Here is a 22574-nt window from a genome sequence, read left to right on the forward strand (position 1 = left end):
CCCAGCCGCTGGAGCAGAGCAGCTGGAACCCGGCAGGGGAAGTACCTGGCCGGCGGCTGGGGTCCGGAGGCAAGGGGGCTGCCCGAAGCCAGTAGCGCTCGGGCAGCTTGGCTCTTAAACAGAGCCAAAGAGTCAGGGGAGGAGCAGAGCAGCCACGGGAGGGAAAGTGCCCGGCCGGTATTTTCCCGGACATGTTTGGCTTTTTGGCAGTTCCCCCCGGACGGGGGTTTGATTACGAAAAAGCCGGACATGTCCAGGAAAAACCGGCTGTATGGTAACCCTACCATATTCCAGTTTGGGCTATTGCATTCTGCCTCACTAGAGCCCCCCGGTAGTTTCACCTTGATCTTTAGTAGAGCTGAGTGGAAAACATTTTAGTGATCAAAGTTTTTCCACATTCATATGGAAAAAAGATTGTTGAGCCCAGTTTGCAGGAGTGCAAGTTCACAATATTTCTATTTGGAAACAACAAAATGTTCTTGCAGTGGGACATGTTTCAGTCTTACTGAAATGAAATAAACTCTGCTGAGGGGGCAGGTGGGCGAGGCGGCAGGTTTCCTTTCAAAGCTTAATCAAAACTGATGTGTTCCCGTGGAATGTTTTACTTTCCATGAATCAGCATTTTCTAGCAGAAACTGCCCAGCTTGAATATGATGTGATCTAATGAGTAATCCTACAGTTTGAATAGCAAATTACACATTATGCATAATTGAATGAGTACTGTTCTTACAAATAGCTTAATCTATAGGCTGAACTTAGATAAGTTCCATACATTTACCAAATTGCCTAGTATTGCCTGGGTTTTGTTTGTTTTTAAATTGCATTCCAAATGCAGTAGCATGTGGCTGTTCGAAAGGGTGGATGTTGGGGTGGGAGCGGGGGAAATCAATATTTCTAGTTTGAGGAGAAGGAATTTGGAATGTGTCATTGGAGTCAGCCACAAAGGAAAAAAGAGGGAAGACAGAGGGAGAAGGGTAAGTTCAGAGGTGAATCTTAGGGCATCTAAGCTGGTGTGACTTATAACTTCTTCCAGTTCCGTCTGTTAATAAGTTACACCTACATCAGTCTGCATTCTCACAAATTAATTTCTGAATGTAGCTCTGAGAGTTGTTATGGTGGCACACACAGGGACAGAAACTGTGTCTGAAACTGGACCAGTAAAAGGAGGAGGTAGATATTATCTAATAAACATTAAAAGAGAGTGGGGAATTTAAAAAAAATGCCTTAAAAATATAATAAAGCTGGATTGTTAAATTTTAGGGTTTTTTGGGTAGCATTGTTGCAGAATATGACTTTATAATCCACTGTCTCTAGTGAATGACAAGACCACTGTAAACGCTCAACATTCAAATAGAAAATTGTTTCTTGAGGCTTCCATGGCACAAAATAAAAGCTCCGTAAATCTGGGCCTCCATATGTGGTTCTCAGCTGGTGTAAGTCCCTGAATGAATTACATGCGAACAGAGAAATTAATGCTACACACATGGTGGCCAAACTTGAAAGCAAAAATTGCAGCTGAGAATATTCTGCAGTGGATTATGAAATATTTGAAGATAAATGGAAGCTGGAGTCCTTGTTGATATTATGCATCATTGATGCATTTCAAGGGATACATAACCATAATATTGAGATCACATGGGGAGAGGATAAGGAATCATTTTTTTAATTGAACAATGCACTGTAATCACAGAGTAAGTTAAAAGGGAAAAAGTACAAAAATGAATCCCCATCATAAGTTTGGACATAAAATAGAAGAATGGACCATTTTGTTTCCCTTTTTAAATCCTGCAATGTACTATATTACTATATATGTGTATTATAAAATATAAACTTTGGAATCTGATCATTTAGAAGAATCCTTTTTTAAAGAAATAAACTGGTATCAAGTTTGTATATTTTTGATGATAAATTACCCAGAAGTATTTACACTTTGAAAAAATTGCAATTTCCCCTCTGAGTGGAGGGAAAGGGAGACTGAGAAATCTGCATGTTACTACTAATTCTAAATGAGGCTGTAGCAGGGCAGTTACCCTGCTCCTAGAAAAAAGGGCTGGGCTGATTGGGGAAGCAGCCACAGCTGGGGCCACGCCCCAATCAGGCCATACCTGGCCCTGTTATAAGGGCTCAGGGAGGAGCTAGGACGGGCTCTCTCCAGCCTTGGAGGGAGAAGGACCTGGCTTCCTGGGAGCTTAGGGAACAGCAGGGCTGGGGGAAGGCAAGAGGAGCTGGGGAGCTCCAGCCTGGTAAATCCCCAGGCTGCGGGCCTTGCTAAATGGCCAAAACAGGTACAGGGGTTGCAGAGGCAGCTGGTCTGACCCCCCCCCTTGCCAATGATGAGTGGCTTTTTACTGACTGCAGTTTGCCCCAGTGAGCGGGGGCTAGATGATGACTGGCAATAGCCACTGAGGCAAGGTGGGGATAGAGGGTTGGGGGTTCCCCTGGGAGGGGAGACCCAGACTGTGGGTTACTGCTGGGGACAGAACCCAGTGGAAAAGGGGCACAGGGGTCCCAGAGGGACACGGGGGCCCTAAAGCAGGTGCCTGCAGAGGGCGCTCTGGGCTGGACAAGAGCTAATTCCCAAGATAACCCCCCAGCAGGAGGCACTGTGCTGGTGAGCCTCGCTTCACCATGCCTTTCATGTGCCTATGAAGCTATGCAAAGCAGTACAAATATTGCCCTTTTTCAACCTGAGCAGCTAGTCAAATTTCAAGGCCCTGGGGATGTGGCAGTAGGAAGCAGAAATTGATGGAGTATGGCATTTTCTTTGACAGAATCTTGTTTATTTATAAGAAATGTGCAAAGTCCTGCTTCTCCAAACGCAGGAGGAACCAAAACTAAAACCAGCAGTTTTTAGCTTACAGCTCCAAACCTCTTTAGCCAGCAGACCCAAAAATTCTCTCTCTAACTTTTTCCACACTATGTTCAGAGACTGCTTGCTTTTTGCCTCTCTCTCTCTATCCTGGCCTGTTCTCAGTTTGTGTGATTTCTCTTCCCTCTTGCACAGCTCTCCCCCACACCAAGTCACAATCCTAGTGGAACCTTCTGCCCACAAAGTTTTCGTTTCTGGGCAGACTCCGTGAGGTGTTCTTTTGGGCATGGCCCCTTAACCGTACCTTGTCTTAAATGATTCACAAATCAGTTTGAATGAGGTTTTAGCTCAACCCATAGCAAGGTTCCATCCAGCTCAGAACAATGATAAGTAAAACAAATGTAATTCATTCATGAGCATCAGTGTTTCAAGTAGGCAGTGCTGTTAAAACGAAGGGCTGCCCTACCTTGAAAGCCTACACTGGCATAGCCACATCTCTCAGGGGTGTGAAAAATCCACACCCTTGAGCTATGCCAGCCTAACCCCTGGGGGTCAACGGAAGAATTCTTCTGTCAACTTTGCTACAGCCTCTCAGGGAGGTGGACTAACTACCACCATCGGAGAACCCCTCCTGCTGCTGTAGTGACTATACTGAAGCAATACAGTGGTGCAGCTGTTGCTGTAGCGCTTCGGTGTAGACCTACCGGTAGCCTACATGTTCTGGAAGAGATGGAACTAGTGAAGGGGCTGCTACTTGAACAATGTCCTTTACTTGAATTGCATATTTGTCCTCACTGTATTTTCTAATGCCCAGGAGTCTGTTGATTCAACACTTTACATACTAGAGAACTATCAAATGTACCTGATAGAAAGGATACCAACTGATACACACTTTGACCCCTATACAAGCTATGTCCTTTGGAAATACCAACATTCCAATAGCACCTTCTGAAGAATGCTGAAATGTTTTACTGTGGTAGAAGGCAACAGTGAAAGGGGCAATGACCATGTGTTATCACTGTGTATTTTGTGTCATCCCAAAGCACAATTATTTTCAGGGATTGGACCTTGTAAATTGTTAGATATAATATTATATACATTAATGCAAGGACAACTGTGTGGAATAGTGGGCAGAGTTCAGTGGTAGAATATAAGAATGGCCCTACTGGGTCAGACCAAAGGTCCCTCTAGCCCAGTATCCTATCTTCTGACAGTGGCCAGTGACAGAGGCTAGGGACACCATTCCTGTAGGAGGCATGAATTGTGAATAGCTGCAAGCAAATTGTGATTTCCTCAAATTTGCTCATTATTTCAATTAATTTTGCCAGTTTTTGTCAAGTTTTTTTCTTCTAAATCTATAGATTGTTCAGGAGCAATTGCAAATATTCACTGTTTGATAGACGTAGTTTAAACTGTGTTTGCTAGCTGTGACTGGTCACCTAAGAGAGTTTTAATTTTCTTCCCTGTATGGAAAGAGGTATGTTTTGTACTCAGGAATAGGGTTTGACAAAGGCACTGGGGCTTTGAATGGAGCAGTGTAGGCAATAGTAACAGATATAGAACTTGTAAGCTTTTGGGGCAGAGGTATTTGTATTTGTACAGAACTTAATACACTGGTATATTGGTCCATAAACAGGGTTGCAGGGGGGGGAGGCACTTTGCCCTGCGCCCCCCATTTGAGGGGCTCCCAAAATGATGGAAGGGCTGCCAGGCCAAATTTCAGTGAGAGGCATTTCAACCTGGCACACACAGGCACAGTGCCACTCAGGTTTGGCTCCGCCATCAATAACATGTTCAATTGTTTGTGATCAATCCATAGATTTAAAAATCCCAGGACTTTTACCTCTGGGAACCATTAATTTTATTCTCTTAATCTCACTGGAAACCAGCTGTAAACTATAATGAATAAACAACTGCACCTCAGTCAGGTACTAAGCATGCTCCATCCTAACCCCTGGTGGCATGAAGGTGCTGCAAGGAAGGCAAGAAACACTCTGTTCCTTTACCAATTAGCCCACGGGAGAAAAAATTCCTTCCTGACCCCGTAAACAGGCGATTGACTGGACCCACAGCATTTGTTAAGCTGTATTCCCATTCCTAGTTTGTGTGGATAGAGTGGGCTGCTGGAATGGAACTGAAAGAGCCTCCCCATGGCCCTTGCATGGGGCTAAATCCTGGGAGCTGGGAAATGCTGGCCAATCAGCACCCCTCTGCCCTAGCTGGCCAATGGGTGCCAGAGACTCCTGGGAGGAGGAGCTACCTACTGTCCCTTGGCGAGTGTCTCCCTCCCTTGCTACTGGAACTACCCCGCTTTCACCACTGGTCCCATCAAGTTCCCCCATCCATTGATTCAGGTGCATGGTGTTGATGCCTTTCTTCTCTTAAGTAAGTTCATGGGGGATATGTCCATCAATGGCTATTAACCAAGATGGTCAGGGATGCAACCCCATCCCTAAAGCTCTGACTGCCAGAAGCTGGGACTGGACAACAGCGGATGGATCACTTGATAATTGCCCTGTTCTATTAATTCCCTCTGAAGCCTCTGGCACCAGGCCCTGTCAGAAGACAGGATACTGGGCTAGATGGACCTTTGGTCTGACCCAATGTGGCCATTCTTATGTTCTCTGGGTATCTCTTGTATAAGCTGAGAATGCCAAGGAATCAATGCCGAGTTCTTAAGGGACTCTGTGAGCACAAAATTCATGAGACACCTGAGATTATTAAAAATGTAAGGATTTAAAAATCTCCTTGACTGTTTATTTTTTGCACTTCAGTCAGCTCAGACAGTGAACGTAGGCTGAACAGTTTCCCTTGGGTTTCCAGTCCCAGGTTCTGGTTCTCATGCCCTGGAACAGTGCTGCTGCTCTGAGCTCACAGCACTGCAGAAAAATGAATATTTAACTTTTTTTCCAAAGTGACTTTTTAATTGAAATATTAAATATTTCATGAGCCTTTTCTGTTCAGAAGGGAAAAACGCCAAATGAAGAAATTGGGCCTGATTTGCAGTTACGCAAAAAACCCTTTATGCTGTACTGGCAGCCTAACAGGGATGGAAATGGGTGATACACCCTCCATAGAGGACATCCCTGGCTTGCCTAGCGCTGGTGTATGGATTCTATCCCAGATCTGCTCTCAGCCCAGCCCCTGGTGTAGGGATATGTCTGGGGTGGGTCAGGGTGTGACCAGATTGCACTGTGCTGTGGCTGGTGTCTGCTTCCCAGGGCCTGATGGGAACAAGAACAGAAGCTAGAACAGCTTGGAGGCTACTCTAATTTACCCCAGGAGCTGGGCAGGCCCCTGTCTGCCCCAGAATACAAGGATCACAAATATCAGAGGGGTAGCCGTGTTAGTCTGAATCTGTAAAAAGCAACAGAGGGTCCTGTGGCACCTTTGAGACTAACAGAAGTATTGGGAGCATAAGCTTTCGTGGGTAAGAACTTCAAGTGAGGTTCTTACCCACGAAAGCTTATGCTCCCAATACTTCTGTTAGTCTCAAAGGTGCCACAGGACCCTCTGTTGCTTTTTAAGGATCACAAAGGTACTTTAAAGCTACCTATGTGCCTCCCCCCACCTCCGACTTCAGGAATGGAGGAACTGAGAACAGGAGCCAATCCGAGAGAAGATTTAAGAGTTGGCTCATTCAAATGGGTTTGAAAGGAGGTATTCACAGATGTTTACACCTCTGACTCCCAATCTTTCCATTACCTGCACAGGTGGCCTTGTATCATCCCCTTGAGTTTACAATGATTCTAATGCTCATTGATGTCAAGATGCCATTTGCCTGTGCCAGGATTTCAGGATCAGGCCTATATGACCAATCCAAACTTTAATAGGTAGGGCTGCAGCTTGCCTCCAACATTCCAGTTGGGGAAAAAATGATCTGTCTTGGTCCTTTGTGAGAGCATTTGCTTCGTAAGTGTATTTGTCTAACACTCCAGTTCCGCTCAAATAAAATCTGTAATCAAAACAGATGACACTTCTAATTTAGTGAGGGCCTCTCTGATAGCACTGAGCTACAGCAGTTTGAGTGGGACCATCAGTTCACATTCCTCTTCCCAATTAAATGACAAAAACTAGTTAACTAATGGAATCAAAGCAATATCCTAGATGAGCTATGTAAGAAGGTATCTGAACTGTTTACACACACTTGTTTGCTTTTTCATGACTTGAAATTAAAGTGTCAGCTCTATACTATGTTATACACTAGTTTTGAAGGGCAAAAAAAGTATACTGGGAATATATACAGTATTTTTTTTAAAGGTGCATTTAGTGGGGGGCAAGGAGAGCTCATATAATGCAGATAGATTTTTCATCATTGGTGAAATCTAGAGTTCCCCGATGAAGGCAGTGCAAGCAAATCTTGGCATGCCTGTGGAGTATCTAGCTTCCAGTTGAGGGGAGGAAGGAGCCTACATAAACTTATTTAAGGAAAATAATGCAATCTGACCCACTGCTATTCCCCCTCTCCTCTGTCCTGGGAGCCCCCTGCAATTGCAGCAGATCTCCCAGGTTATCTTAGTCAGTCCCGGTTAAAAGACTTGCCCAAACCTTGTGTTCTCTCACTCTCACCTGTGTGCATCTGGTCTCCAGAAATCCGCTTTTACAGACAATAGGAAACCGGTGTTTCCCATATGATTTTTAATCTCTCTCTCTCTCAGCACAGTAAACCTTGAGAGGAATCTCTTGGGAAATGCCCTTTAATAGCCTCCAATATCTTTCACTCTGGCTTTAAAAATTCCTCCTTCTCCTCAGAAATCTCTGAAATTTCCTTTACATCTCCCTCTTCCCCTAGGTAATGGAAGGTGACATGTGAGAGCTGGGGCCTGGCACTTTGAATGCTGAAGATCTTGATGGCCCTCATAATGCACTGAGTTTCTCTGTCATTGCCCCCCACCCCCTGTTCACGGATTGACATTAAATGGAATCTGTGTCAGAGATGTTGGTCGGTACAAGGAGCTGAACTCAGCAGTCCTTTATCAAGATTTACAGATTCACAGCTTTTCCTTGGCTGAACTCAAGCAAGGTCTGAGTAATGGAACTTTGGCTTTCCTTTACTGGCTTTTATTGTTCGTACACTTTCGCTGCATCAGGGCTATGTGGATTATATATGATTGCACATGTACAAAACGGTCTCCTTGGTCTCAGTGTTAACACACTATTATGAGACTTGGATTAATTACAGCCTCTCTTGTGGCCCGTTCATGAGGAATATGGTCATCTGTTCATAGGATGTTTTGTCTTTACTGAACAAGACTTTTAAAAGGCTGGGGTCAGATCCTTGGCTCTGAATGCTTAATAATTTTCATATATCAGCTTCGCAGCACAAGAGCTTGCCTCTGATCTAACTAGATTTACGTTGTATGAGCTGCGGATGTCCTCTGCTGGAAACCACAGTTCATTGCAACAAGCTCGATATAGGCTTAAGCTTCTCAGACTCAAGAAAGAGGATGAATTGCACTTTCCTTAATATTGTCTGTGCAAAATGAGCTGGGGATTTCACTTTGAAAACAGAAAGAACTGAGACTATAGTGATAATTTATAGTGTACGCACTGTATAGAATGTATGGCTTGCTTGATGGTCAGTGGAATTGTGGTTTTCTGCAAATAGAAGAAATAATTGCACAAATCTTCCTCCTCTCCCCCACCCTGTTTTTTTCTAACCACACTACAGCTTCCATACTGATTGTAAAGATTTCCACAAGAGCTTGTTGTTAAGTGGATGAAAGTGTACATACCTTCCACAACACAAGCCAAGCCACAGGGAAATGATGTGAAAGAGAATTGGCCAGTTCAGTCTGTAGCTTAACCACGTGATGGACCCAAAGGCATCTCTGAAGCTGCCAATACAACTGCCTCTAGAATCTGCTAAAGAACCAGATGTATTTTGCACAGCTTGGCATCTGTGTCCTATTCTTGCCAAGTGAGGAGAAAGGAGCAGGGTGTGGAGGAGAAGCCGTACAGGGCTGTGGGCTATTTGATTATGATTTAAGCTGAGAAACCAACCACGGAGCTTTGTTTAATGTGTGTGTTTCAAATTTGTAAAGACCTACTTCAAATTTTTAAAAAACTAGCAACAGTAATTCTGTAGATTGATTTAAGTGAGATATACACCTTTTTCACAGAGAAAGGCCTTGGAGGGGGGGAAAAAGAAATCTCAAATTTGTGTATAGATTAAACTGATTGCAACTATAAGGGAAAAAAAACCTATTTATTGCAAACGTAATAGAGTTACATTAAAGAATGTACAGAACATTTCCTAGAATCTTATGCATACTACTCCTATAGTCCCGAATGGATCTGACTGCTTGAAGTTGATATACTCATCATTTGAAGCCAGATATAAGACAGGCGGTTGAAGCTTTTGGAAAGTTAACTATCAGTTATCTTAATTTCTTATTCCTAGGAAAGTCTGACAAGCTGAATGGGTCCTTTTCAATTATTTAAATGTACTTTTCCATCAATATTTGTTTTTAAACTTAAACCAAAAATGACCATAGGATATTGTGGGGGCTCTGGTGGGCCAGATCCTCAGCTGATGTGAACTGGCCTTGCTCCGTTAATTCCAGGGAAATCATGGAGCCAGACTGATTTACTTCAGCTAAGGATCCAGTCCAGTGACAAGAGCTAAGGATATGTAGGGTTTCAGTTCGTTAGAGCTTTCTCAGATGGAGCACAACCGAACTTATGCATGTTCCACCGAGCGATTTCAAGGAGATGAATACATCATTTAGATCCATCTTCCACACTGTTTGGATTGCACACTCCAGAGACGTGTAATGGCCCTTAAGGAACTTGTACATAATGGCTGCTTCCGTCTTTGAAAAAACGGAGACGAGAGGAAATTAGCTTCCTGAAGCTGATTTATTAGAAAAAAGCTTATTTTGCAAACTGGAAGGGAATCTATCTGTGCATTCCATATATACCAGGGCCATCCACGAAACACAAGCCACTCTTTCCTAGAAGTAAGAAGCTTGTTCAGCTTTTATACAAGGAGTTAAAAACCCTTTACAGATGTGATTGAATTTGAGTTCTGTTTTCTTAGGCCTCTCTTTTGCAAGTCGCACTATACTGGCGTAAGAGTCTGCAAGCACAGAAACATTTTAACCTAGCAAACACATGATACATTTGGTGAATAGCAATTATTAGAATTGGCAGAGCACATTTTGTGGCAAGGAGATAAATCTAAATTAAACAGAGAGGCACTTGGTTAAATTGCTGCGTAAAAACTGTCATCAGCAATGGAAGGAATAAGACCCTGTAAAATATTTGTTGCTGTATCTCTTGCAATTGCTCAGGACAACTTTATTTATTCAATTAACACCTGATTATTTTTAGGAATGTCTTTCCTTTAATGCTGTTTTTAAATTCCAGCATATTCAAATACCTTCTCATTGCATTCAAGTCCCTTTTGAATTTGTCAAACTCTTGATTTATTTAGTTAGGTGCTTTTCAAGCCAATTGCTATCCCAGTTTTAGGTATTTCCTGTCCATGAAGAGCCTGATCCCACATTTCTTCTGTAGCCAGCTCTCCCAACAAGGGTAGAATTATGTTCTAGTGGATGGGATGCTAGATTAGGATGCTGGAGACCTTGATTTAAATTCCCACCCTAGCCACAGACTTCCTGTGTGACTTGGGCAATTCCCTTAATCTGCCCTGTGCATCTGTTCTCATTTATTTTGAGAAAAAAATGGCTTACTACTTCTCTACCTTGCCAGAGGTGTTGGGAGGATAACATCCAGAATGGTTGTGAAGCGCTTCGACATTATGATGCTGAGGGCTATGCAAGTACCTGGAGAGATTAACTTTAATGGCAGTTCTAGCAGTGGAAGAAATGCTGGGTCAGGCCCAGGATATCCAAAACTATTTTAAAGGCTCTGAAAACACATTCAAAAAGCTGTGATGATTTCACCTCTGGTACGGAACTCACCGACGGTCTCCACAGAAGCTCGCCAAGCTTGGATGGTGATGAACTGTCAAGGTGGAGGGACTTCCACTGAGATTGTTTTCCGCTGGCTGTGCACGAACAGGAATAACCGCAAGAGCAGCCAAGTGGATCTCAGTTGTCATGATCCAATGTAAAAGGGATTGTGTCCTAAGGCTGTCGCTGCTTCCGTTGAAATGAATGGCAAAACTCCTACTCATTTTAACAGGAACACGATTGGGCCGTGGGATAACTGGGTCCCAGGCCTCGTAGTTGTGTTTTGAATCCCATAACTGGTGTCCTTTTGAAGATGACTTCAGTGTTCTGTTCTAAGTTTTCACTGTCCAGTTCTCCCCCACCTCCGCCTTCCTATAGGACTGATGTTAGTGTACATGCATGATGACACAGAAAGCCTAGAGGATAGTTTTACCATGCAGCTGACAGATGGCAAGCACACAGTCCAAGGGACGCTTTACATCTACATCATGCCAGTCAACGATGAAATCCCTCATCTTTCCAGGTTAGCTATTTAAGTGACATTGAACGCAAAATGACTTTAAGAAAAAACTGCACGCTGTAGCCAGGGAAAACACGGTTTCATTCTAAGTGTTAGCATTTTGAGTAAATTGTTGTTGGTAGGAAAAACATTTTTTTTTTCTTGTACAGTAAAGACATTGAATTGTAACCTGAGCCAGAGTTCAGCTAAAGCCTTGACCGACTAAATACGATTGAGTGAACGTAGGGGCATTTTAAGGACATGGTGAAATCCTGGTTGCATTGAAGTCAAGGGCAAAACTCCCACTGACTTAATTTGGGCCAGAATTTTACCCTTCCTCCTCCTCCTCCTTCATCACCTTCTCCCCTGGCCTCCTTCCCAACCCACAACACATTTTTCATTTCCCTCAGGCTACTTTTGACAATTACCCCCATTTACTGCAGTGCGATGAGATCCCTATTGATGCTCGTTAGCAGATAGGGGCTGAATCTGCTCCCTTTACATGTTAACCCTCCTATTGGCTTCAATAGGTGCTGAATGGATCCAGAGCGCGCAACCTGCAGTGCCAAATGCTCTGAACGTGCCTTTTGTGAGGTGCAATTGCTGCTGTTCTTACAATGTTTTTAAGGCCTTGGCTACACTGGCGCTGTACAGCGCTGCAACTTGCTGCGCTCAGGGGTGTGAAAACGCCCCCCCCCCCCCCGAGCGCAGCGAGTGCAGCGCTGTAAAGCACCAGTGTAATCAGCACCTGCAGCGCTGCATGCTCGCTTGCAGCGCTACAAGCTATTCCCCTCGGGGAGGTGGAGTACTTGCAGCCCTGCGACTACACTCGTGCTTCAGAGCGCTGCCGCTACAGCAGCACTGTGAATTCTCAAGTGTAGCCAAGGCCTTAGTTAAGTCCTGCTCTGACTGGAGAGGAATAATCTCGTGTGTTGTAGCCTGTTCATGATCTTGCTAAAACAACCATGTTCTTTTTAATTTGGAAATATTCTACGGCAAACGCAGGAAAAGCTAATTTTCCTCAAAACAAGTTTATTTGTATGTAGTTTGTGTGTATGTACAAAACCTGAAAGTTAAGCTTACAAGTATTAAGGTCATGTTTTCCAATTCCAGTGTTTAGGCCCCAAAGTAAATGGCCTGATTTTCAGGAAAACACCTACAAAATTAACTTCAATTCTCAGCCCTCTGTAAATCAGACAGTTTGTTCAGATGCCCAATTACTACAGCTAGTGGAAATATTTTTCCCCCAAAAATATTTTTTTGATTAAGGGTTTGTAAAACCACAAACCTCGAAACAAAATAAAACAACAAAAGTTTAGGTATCGGAATCTGAAAATGTTTTGTTTTTCATTAACTGATTTTGTTGTTGTTGTTGAAAATAATGTAGGAAAAATTTCAATTAACTTTTTTCATGGGGAAAAAATTATACATTTGCGGACCAGTTCTACTAGTTGCAGATTTAGATGCCCAACTTTAGGTACCAAGCTTTGAAAACTGAGCCCCGAAGGCTTTTAATTTTTAAATTTAAAATTGATTTTAATTTGAAAATTTGGCCCATAATCTAAGGTGCAGTGCAGAGGTGGCTGTTGCTCTCACTCTGGGGTAGGGAGTGACACTGTGGTATGTTCCAAAGGGGAATGACTTCATGTCTGGAGTGAAATTTTGAACCCTCTGAAGTCAATGGCAAAACTCCCATTGACTTCAATGGGGCTGGGATTTCACCCCTTAGAGATCAGGCTTCAAAACCTGTCTTGGCTCTGAGAGAGAAAAGCAATTTGGTGACCTCCACAAAGGCAAGCCATCATACAGTCTGGTACAATTAATAGTCTCTGTTCAAGGGTCTATTCAAAGCCTATTGAAGTCATTGGACTTTATATCAAGTCCTAAAAGGACTGTGTGGAGAAGTCTGGCTCTTTCCAGTGGTATTACGGACTCTTAGTTTATTGAAGAGTTTCCATCAAATGAAGGAGAGGCCTGGTAGTAGTTCAGTATGTTTCATAAGAGGGTTTCAAAAGTTGCCAGACATATAATCGTGAAAAATAAATTTGATAGGACGAGCACAAAGTAACCGATTGTATTTCTTTTATTGGCCTCACATATCTAGGAAGACAGTCCAGGGGTAAGGACATTAACCTGGGATATGAGAGATCTTGGTTTGATTCCTTGTTCTACCATAGATTTCCTATGTGATCTGGGGCAAGTCATTTTGTGTCAGTTCGCATCTGTAAAATGGGCGTAATGGTACTTCCTTATTTCACAGGTGTGTTGAGTAGAGCTGGGTGTGAAATGGTATACCAATCCTGCGAGAATTTTTGAGATTTCAAAAACTTTTCCTGTTCTGAATTGGGGCAAAAAGATGAACACTCAAAATTTTTCACAAACTGAAAACCTTCCCTTTCCCCCTCCCCCCCCAAAATTGGAATGGGCCAATTGAAAAGTTTTGTTTCAATAATTTCAAAATGTTTCATTTTTGCTTTAATCTTGTAAAATGTTATAAATTTTATTTTAGCTTAAATTTTGAAACAAAAAGTCAATTCATCCTGATAAATGGAACATTTTTTGCTTTAGAAAATTTTGATATGAGACATTTTGAAAATCCCAAAACTTTTTTTTCAAAAAGGGAAATTCTTTGAAATCAATTATTTCCCATGAACAGTTTCAATTTAAACAAAGTCCTGACCACCTGTAGTTGTGAGGATAAATATCGTGCCTGTATTTCAAAGCATAGATTAATAAACTTGATGAATGTATAAAACAAAATATTATTCTGATTTTTCTTCCTTAAAAGATCCCTGGATATTTGGGACCCTTTCTGGCATCCTTGTCAGAGAAAGAGTTCAGCAATTCATTTCATCTTGTCCTTCTTCATAGGGAAGCAGCAGACTGAGGAGTGCTCAGTTTGGTATTGATACTCCACATATTTGAAATGGCCTTGGGTACGTTCCCAGAGCATCATGTGTGTATTTTTAAAATGTTTATAGATGCTGTAAACATTGAACGGTTACCAAATGGCAGAGTCCCTGCTTTCTGCCTGGATTTCCTCTGGGGCTCACCTGTTCAGAGTGTGCAAAACTTTCTCCTCTACGAGGGAAACATCGCTAACCTTTCATCCCTGACTTTCAAGTTATGGAGCCCTGGGGCAATGGAGATTTAGGATAACCCCTCCCCCCAAATGTCACAATGTAACATCAGAAGTTTGACGGTACTCAACTGTACTTAATAATATTCAGGGCTGGCCTTTGGTCAAACAGCTCTCTGGAGGAGCCAGAATTTGGAGCTTCCCAGAGTACAGAAGGCTGCCGTCAGGAAACAAGGGACAGGCTACACCACTTGACCTATTGAGGCCACTTCCAACCCTACATTTCAATGATTCTCAGTTATTTGATGCATTTAACCACTTATTTGTCTCGTGGAATCTCCATCACAGTTGGCTGTGATTAATCAGATTTATTTGGTGTTCATATTACTTGAACAAATAAACTTTTTACATTTTTTACACTCTGGGGACTGAGCAATATTAGTCAAAATTTGAGCTGTGCAGCTTAGTCATGATAAACCCGAGGATGCAAATGGTATTGTTTCTTTTTCCTTTTTGGATAAAGATGGAAGCACTTACACCAACAGTGAGTACCAGTGTTTGTGCAACCTTTACTCTTGTTGGTGGATACTTACTCACGTGACTAATCCTACTGATGACAATGGGATTACCCAGAGAGTAAGTGTTCACCATCATGAGTAAGGGTTATTTGCCCTGTAAATTTACGACACAAGTACTAATGCGTGCAATTTTGACATTTCCTTTCTGCAAACTAGAAGTCAGAAGAACATGATCACTTGAATGTCTGTGCAATGCAAACACAAAAAGAGAGGGTGACAGCAGTTGAAGGAAATTCATTTTAAACAAATTTAAGATATTTTCTTGCAAAATTTTTTTGTATTATTCACCTATGCACTCATAATGGGATTGAAAATTTTCTGTTCATTCTTGCCTGTTAATTTAGGAATTATAAGGCTTAATTGGCTCCTATGGTTGTAATGGAAAGCAGTGTAAAAATTAAAAATAACTACCGAGTTGTGAGAGATCTTCTTCCAGCAAAGGAAAGCCACACAATGCTACTTGTGCACCATCCGTAGCCTGTGATTCTGGAAAAGGACATAACTCATATGTTGACATAGGCAGGATTTTTCATTCAAGTACCATAATAAATGTTTGTTTAAAGTGAAGATAAAAAACCCTACGTGCTTGATGCTAAGACAAGTCTGTTCATGCCTAATAAATTGGAGAAATTGCTCAAGAATACTTCATCCGTATGAAAACATGAGCCCTGTACTGCTGCCAAGAGAAGTGAGACCTGTGGTCTCATGCTGTGTAAAGTGATGGTCACACAAATTAGCGTTTCCTGGGTATGGCACTCTCTCGAACACAATTTTCCTGAAATGTGAAAACATTCTAGGGAAATTACTAGATATTATTTACTTTTTTCAGCCAAATTTTCCCCATTTGGGTACGTTCACCTTTTTGCATAGCTGTTTAGCTTACCAAGCCCCAAAATGGAGCCTGAGGTACCATCTTTAGATAATCTGAGCAGCAGAGCAACATCACACCACTTCCTCCATTTAAAATTCAAGGGAGATATGGGGTCAGGGAGGGATAAAGCATGGGCAGGAAGCCTTGTTGGCAGCACTCTTGTAGTGGGTGCTGTACAAACATATAAAGACATTCTGTGCCATCCCCAAGAGTTTCCAGATTAAAAAAATAGGCTCATCTCCTTGCTCACACCCCAACTGATCACTAATTTGTCCAGGAACTAACTGACCTTTCTATCAAGCCACTTCACTCATATTCTTTTCAACGCCTCGTTTCCCTCCCCTCCCTTGTTAGTGCTGCTGCTGCTTTAGTGGCAGCCTGACAAAGTTTTCTACCTCCCAAAGGTTTTGGGCCTCACCCCTGGGAGATGGCCATGGCTGGACCCAAGGAGGTAGCGTGGGATAATGGTACTGGATCTGAGACACACACTGGCCTCCCAGCGCTGGATAGGGGAGCAGCTTCCTGTCATTTCTATTTTTTTTTCTGACCAGCTCAGAAAAAGAACAACCCTCCATTGCACTGATCTGAGTGTAGTGTTATGTAAAATACATCCTCTGGAGCTAGTAGCCGCTGTGCAAGATAGAGACATGGCTAAGTGCAAAGAGGAACAGGAATTTCAGCTCACAGATTATAGTTGTACAATGCCAGTTGTGAAGTGATGTGCCTTTAGTTTACTCACCTGGTGTCCCACTTCATATCTTCCTCCAGGTTTGGAAGTTGATGAAAATAAAGTCGTTTCCAGTGTAGCATTAGAAGCAGAAGACAAAGATTCCCCCAGGGATAAACTCCATTACATCATCAACAATGAGCAAAAATTAGGGAACCTAAAGTTAAAGGTGCTGATGTCTTTCAGTGTCTATCTATTTTTAACTTGTAAGCATGCAGCGTTCCCACTTAATTCTGAACACAGTATTTGCACACCTGAAATGGTCCACACTTAACCTCTTGCATGGTTTGCCTTTATTGATATCATAAATAGTAACAATAAAATATAAACCGCAGCCAAAATTCTCCTGATTTTGGTTAGTCCTAGGGGTTCACCCTGTAGTACCTCTCTTTCTCTTCCCCAAATTTCCTGTGCCTCAGAAATAAAAGGATTTCAGTGTCTACCCTTTTTGAATTAAAGCTAATAGGACCCACCCGATCTGACATCAACATGAGCCTGTAGACATAACCCTACATCACTGTGCAGAGTCTTTTTAGCATCTGACATTAGGATAAGTCAGCAGAAAAATGTCACCTCTCTATACTGGGTCCTAGAAACTGACACTTTTCTCCCTGACTTTTTGAACCATCTCTTGTAATGAAACATTATAACTGACTTTTATATTGGTTCACTAAGCCACTATGCTGTCTTCTTCCTTTTATAATTAAGCAACTTGAGAAATCCATTGGGGTCAATAAATTTTGAGAACGCTTATATAAAACAGAATATAAAGTGGATAGTCTTGCCATCAGAAGCCAGTAAAAGTCAATATCTTTATGTGGCACCTATACAAATGGCATTATGTCATTGCAAAATATTAGTAAGAAATTGTAAGGTTTTTATGCAGGGCTATAAAATGTAATGAGTCTCACATAATTTACTAATATAAATGCGTATGTGTGGAGGGAGAGAGGGAGTGATTTTAAAAGTAGAATTCCAACTTTTTGTCATCATGTGTGCATGAGGAAATCTAGCTCATAGAAATATATTACAGTGTATTTCAGCATTTTTTGTTTTGCTTTGCTTTGCTTGCTGGAAATGCCGAAAAAATCATTTCAGGAGTCAGGTGGTCATGCTTGACAATTTTTCAGTAAAAATAGCAAAATGGTAAGAAAATGGAAAATGTTATGGTGCTAGTTAGGATGGCTATATTAGTTCTTGGCTATGGTATAGCGCTTTAACTGTCTGCTGATGCCTGCTAGATGAAGCAAAAATGTTGTAGATTTAAAAAAAAAAACAAGGTGCTATATTTCAGTGCTCAAAGTTTGCTTTTTTTAAAAAAAAATTATATATAATTATATGACCAATTGAGTCGCTAATTTTATAAGGGGATCATCTGAATGGTTACAGTTCTGAATGCTTGAGTTGTGACGAAGTTAAACATGATCTGTGAAGTTGGGGAAAGAAGTTCATTGCTTCTTCACTGTTCAGTCTCATGGACATAAGCAAACATGTTTGCCAATAAAAATGTAGAGTAGGGATTGAGCCTTCTAAATAAAAAGCCCAAGTTCTCTGGGAGATGGTTTAAACGACAAGCTCAGCTTTTTGTCCTGTCTGATAATACTGGTCAATAATGACAGCAAGCTGATCAAAACTGGAGGAGGAAAGGGTATGATAGACCGTATTCATTAAATATCCATGCTAGACATTATATAGGCGCAAGAGTAAATATTCAATAGTGACACTGTTTAACCAAATCAAAACTCTTTTCAGGTGCTACAACTGTTCATTATTACATGTATGAATGAACGGTCCTTTTGGTCCAACAACAGCTTCATTAATATTCTTAACTTCTTACCAGATTCAGAGCTCAAGAGTTAGAAGTTCTAAAAGATGGCAAACAATCAAATTGCCCAATTTTTATGGGTTTTGGAAGCGTGACTTTGTAGGACTGTAAACGGGGCTGAGGCGTCAATGAAAGTGTGTGTGTGTGTGTGTGTGTGTGTATATATATATATATATATATATATAAAAAGTAAGGATCTTCACAGGTCCTAATATTCAGATTTGAAACCCAACATATTTGGGTGTTTTCAGCATTGCTACCTCCTCTGATGTGTGCTAAGTCTTTCTTGGGCAGGTGAGATGCAGTGCAGGAGCTTGCTGGGTGGGATGGTGCTGAGGGAATAGCGTGATGGTCACTGTGTAGGGTAAGTTATTAGCCATAAAGAATAGGATAATAATAAATGCATCCAAAATTAACTTGTGCTTCTGCGTTTCAAAAGACTAACAAGCATGGTGGCAACATTGAACTTGAAGAAGAATACCGTTGGGTTCAAAGTGCCTGCTGTGATTGCTGCCGGCCTAGGTGGACTCCTAACTCTCTTCTGCCCTCCCATCCTCATCACCATAGCAACACCCTCACATTCCGACAAGTTCTTGCTACCCCAGTCTCTCCCTCCCTTTTCCCTGGCAGACCCCAGACACTTGGAAGATATTCTTCTCTAGGTTCCTCCAAGAGGTAAGTGACCTACTGTAACTCTCCTCCCAGCACCCCACAGCCTTGCCCAACTCTGTAGCTCTTGACAAACATAGGTGCTCAGTTAGGGGCAACATTCACCTGAATCTTTTAAAGTATGTGTCTTTGGAAAAGGGTCTGGGGTGAATTTTGATCATGTTCTTACTCCAGAAGTCAGTTTATAAAGGTGAAAGCTATTTCTAGTACTGTGGACATAAATGGTTGTAGATGCTACAGGTTTGTGCAGGGTTGTACATAATGCCTCTTTGCGATAGCCAGGACAATTATGAATGTACCCTAGGGTGTGAAGCTGCTGTTTGTGGTGTCTAGACTTGTGATTACTGAAATTGAATTAAACTGGAGGAAATTAGGCTGGAAGGAGAGTGGGCTCCTGGAGGGATGGAGTGGGGAGAATGGAAAAGACAAAAGAAACTCTAGTACTCATCCTAACAACTCTGTACACCCCCTGAACAGCAAAAGCCCCCACATGTCATCCTGATGTTTGGAAGAAGGCTATTTTGCTGCTGTTTGTTTGTTTTGTTTTTTAAGTAAGCTGCAAAGAAACCATAATGGCACTTTTTACCATGCCCTATAAAAGCAATGCATGCATATCAGCGGCTGCCAGTCTGAAAAGGCCAAACAGACTAAACATCCTCAGCAACTCCCTGCCCATCCTGCCTCCACCTGGGCCTTTTGAATTAGTTGCTTTAGAGCTAACAAGACTTTGTGGTCGGTGATAGGTCCCAGCTGAACTAGTCTAACTCTAGATAGAATTATTCTGGCAAAGAGTTTGAAAACATAATCCAGTATCGAGACAGAGTTTGAGATGGAGTGGAAGGGACACCAAACCACTGATGGGAAAAGGCTATTGATAGTGGACTAGTCTATCTCTTGCTCTGGGCAACCCTTTTCTGGTTCCTCTCTTCTATTTCTTTAGTTGTCTTTTTCTAATATCTTCTCATCATGATATCTAAGTGCTTAGTGCCTCCCCTTTGGCAGAACACCTGCTTCTGGCCAGTTAGCAAGTACAAATAGAAACACCTGAGTGTCAGCTATGAACATTACAGTGTGCTACAATGGACCCATCTGCAGTATTTGGCACATGCCAGGGATTTTTATATGTCACTGGCTGGGAAGTAGGATACCAGAGAGAGACAGAGGGGGGTGTGAGCGTCCACTGGGCAGACAGAAAACATTGTGTTGGTAAGGGTGCCAACTAGGGCTAGGTGGGACAGTCTGGATTTCTCCCAGCTAATGCATTCAATAAAAATTTCTAGGTTGATTTTAGAAAGGCAGGAGGTAGGTTTCCAGAAGAACAAGCTTAGGTGTGAACATTAGTAGTTGTTTCATTTCTTTAGAGAATAAAGCTAGTACCCCTAATAATACTTCAGTCAAAAGGCTTATTGTACGTTATTCCATTGCATGTACCATGTCTTGTGGATTGGCCCATGTGTTAGCTGTGGAAAAGGCGCCCAGTGGATTTTTCTTTTTTTATTTGTGGGTACAGATCCAACCATTTCATTCTGTTTTTCAGGCCGTGTTATGTTGGACCACTCTGTATCCTGGAATGAATTTCATTCAAGAGGATGTGGACATGAGCCTCCTCTGGTATTTCCATACTAACATCCTGGGTCTAAAGAGTTATGATTGTTTTCAGTTTTACGTGACAGATGGGGAGAACAGCTGCCCACCGGAAAGCTTCTACATCTCCATTAGAAAAGTGGGCAAAGGTAGGAAATGAGCCTACAGCAATCATGGGAAGGTTTAGCCCAATATATCCAGTTCACCTAAGTGAAAACTGCAGCGTGTTAAAAAGAAAGGAAATGCTCCTTTTCCCTTTATGTGGCACTGATGTATTTTAAAATGCATGGGCGAAGTTTGTAGTTCATTTCCTCCGAAGAGGCCAGCTCCTCCCGGCATTCTGATGAACAAACTCATTAGAATAAAATCCATTATGCGCATAACTAATGACACAAGTTGACAAATCTGTTGACAATTATGGCCACATCCCTCATGCGTTTACTCATAACTCATTGAAGTGGCCAAGAGAAGGGAGTTCAGTCCAGAAGTCTTACAGCTCACCAGCTCCAAGCGCAGTGGTCTGAGATTATTTCCCCACTGGATTATAAAACTGTCATTAGTGAAGGTAACTCTCAAGGTCTGGGGCACAAGACCGTGAGCCGTTCTCGGGAGACCTAAAATCTCTTTGTAGGCAGGGTGGGGGTATTCCTGGGCTCTTATTCTTCTAGCTGGGTGGAAAAAAAATCACGCAAAGTCTGTTCCAAGTACTATCGCATGTCCTTTAGAAATGAATAGAAATCAAATTGAGACACCAGTGTCCTCAGAGTGTTAAATTTTACTAAATTCTTGCCAGGCGGCTGTAATGTATTGAATGTAGGTTTTGTGAAATAGTGCTCCAGTCAGTGAGAAATTGGCACAAGAGAAATGGAGGCAGCTAATTCTCAGGGGGTCCTTGTTGGCAAAAACCCTCTATTGAGTCCTCATGCTACTTGTGCTCATAACTGCCGAAAAACCAGGAGTGCCATCTGCAAACTGTGATTCATAAACACTCTGTCAGTCTGCCATGTACCCTGACATCATGAAATAACAAGAAGCAGCATTGTAATAAAGAGAGGAGGTTTGCAGTCGACCAATTAAATGCATCTAATTTATTTCTGTTACAGCTGAGGCTTTATTTATTAGTAAACAGCTGCATTTGTTACACTTTTTTTTAAACTAGGCGTGTGCCAACTGGCACTTTTGATAATCCATTAATCCTAAATAATCATCTGGGTACTTCATGGATGCTGGAAAAAAAGAGAGAAAAGGTTATTAAAAGTTAAAATGTAACCTTGCAAGTAGGATGGAGGATACTATCCTGCAGTTGGCCTGCATGAGTTACAGTGACGTAAAGTTAGCAGGGCAACTTGTGTGCTAAATATACACCCTCATGCACCTGCCTTGGCAGTCAACTGCAAGGGAGGTAAATCCCATGCAGGATCTGACCCTATGAATTTTAAACATAGCCTGTATGTGAAGAAGGAGCATTTTGCTTGCTGGTTTCCCTTCCCTCCCCCTTTCTTAATGCTAACTTGATTCTCAGCATCACTAAGAATCCGCTAATTGGTTGTCAAAGTCTAATTAGCTGACATTAGAAAAAGTGTGTGTGTATATGTATATATATAGATATAGATATGTGTGTGTGTGTGTATATATATATATATATATAGAGAGAGAGAGAGAGAGAGATTTGCCTTTTATAATTGGAGCTGAAAACCCAACCTTTCCCCCATCTCCCCTGGTGTGTGTTAATTGAGTTCTAGGACTTTTCAGTGTATTTTTAATGCTCTCTCCTTTTCAGTGCCCTGGAAAGCTTGGCAGTTAATGAGACAATAATATGTGCAATCAAGGAAAAATGTGGTACAAAATAGGCAAAGGCTTGTGCAATTGGGGGTGGTGACTGGAGTGTGTGTGTAGGGGAGGGAGTGGGTCTCTCTAAATTGGGGTCACAAAACTAGTACAAACCCATGAATTTCCCCCTTGGCTGCGTTTTCCACCCCACCTCCACTTCCCAAGTGGGAATAATACTTGTAAA

At 42.1% G+C, this 22574-nt stretch overlaps 1 protein-coding gene across 1 annotated transcript in view; it reads left to right on the forward strand.

Moving 5' to 3' along the window:
- LOC117882109 (FRAS1-related extracellular matrix protein 1-like) overlaps window positions 1–22574 on the forward strand; it is a 100475-nt gene that overhangs the window by 40299 nt on the left and 37602 nt on the right. The window contains 2 exon segments of the mRNA XM_034780091.1: window positions 14830–14942; window positions 20514–20709. Coding sequence (XP_034635982.1) covers window positions 14830–14942; window positions 20514–20709 — 309 coding nt within the window.

This window comes from Trachemys scripta, chromosome 8, assembly GCF_013100865.1.
Source record: "Trachemys scripta elegans isolate TJP31775 chromosome 8, CAS_Tse_1.0, whole genome shotgun sequence".
Classification (NCBI taxonomy): Eukaryota; Metazoa; Chordata; order Testudines; family Emydidae; genus Trachemys; species Trachemys scripta.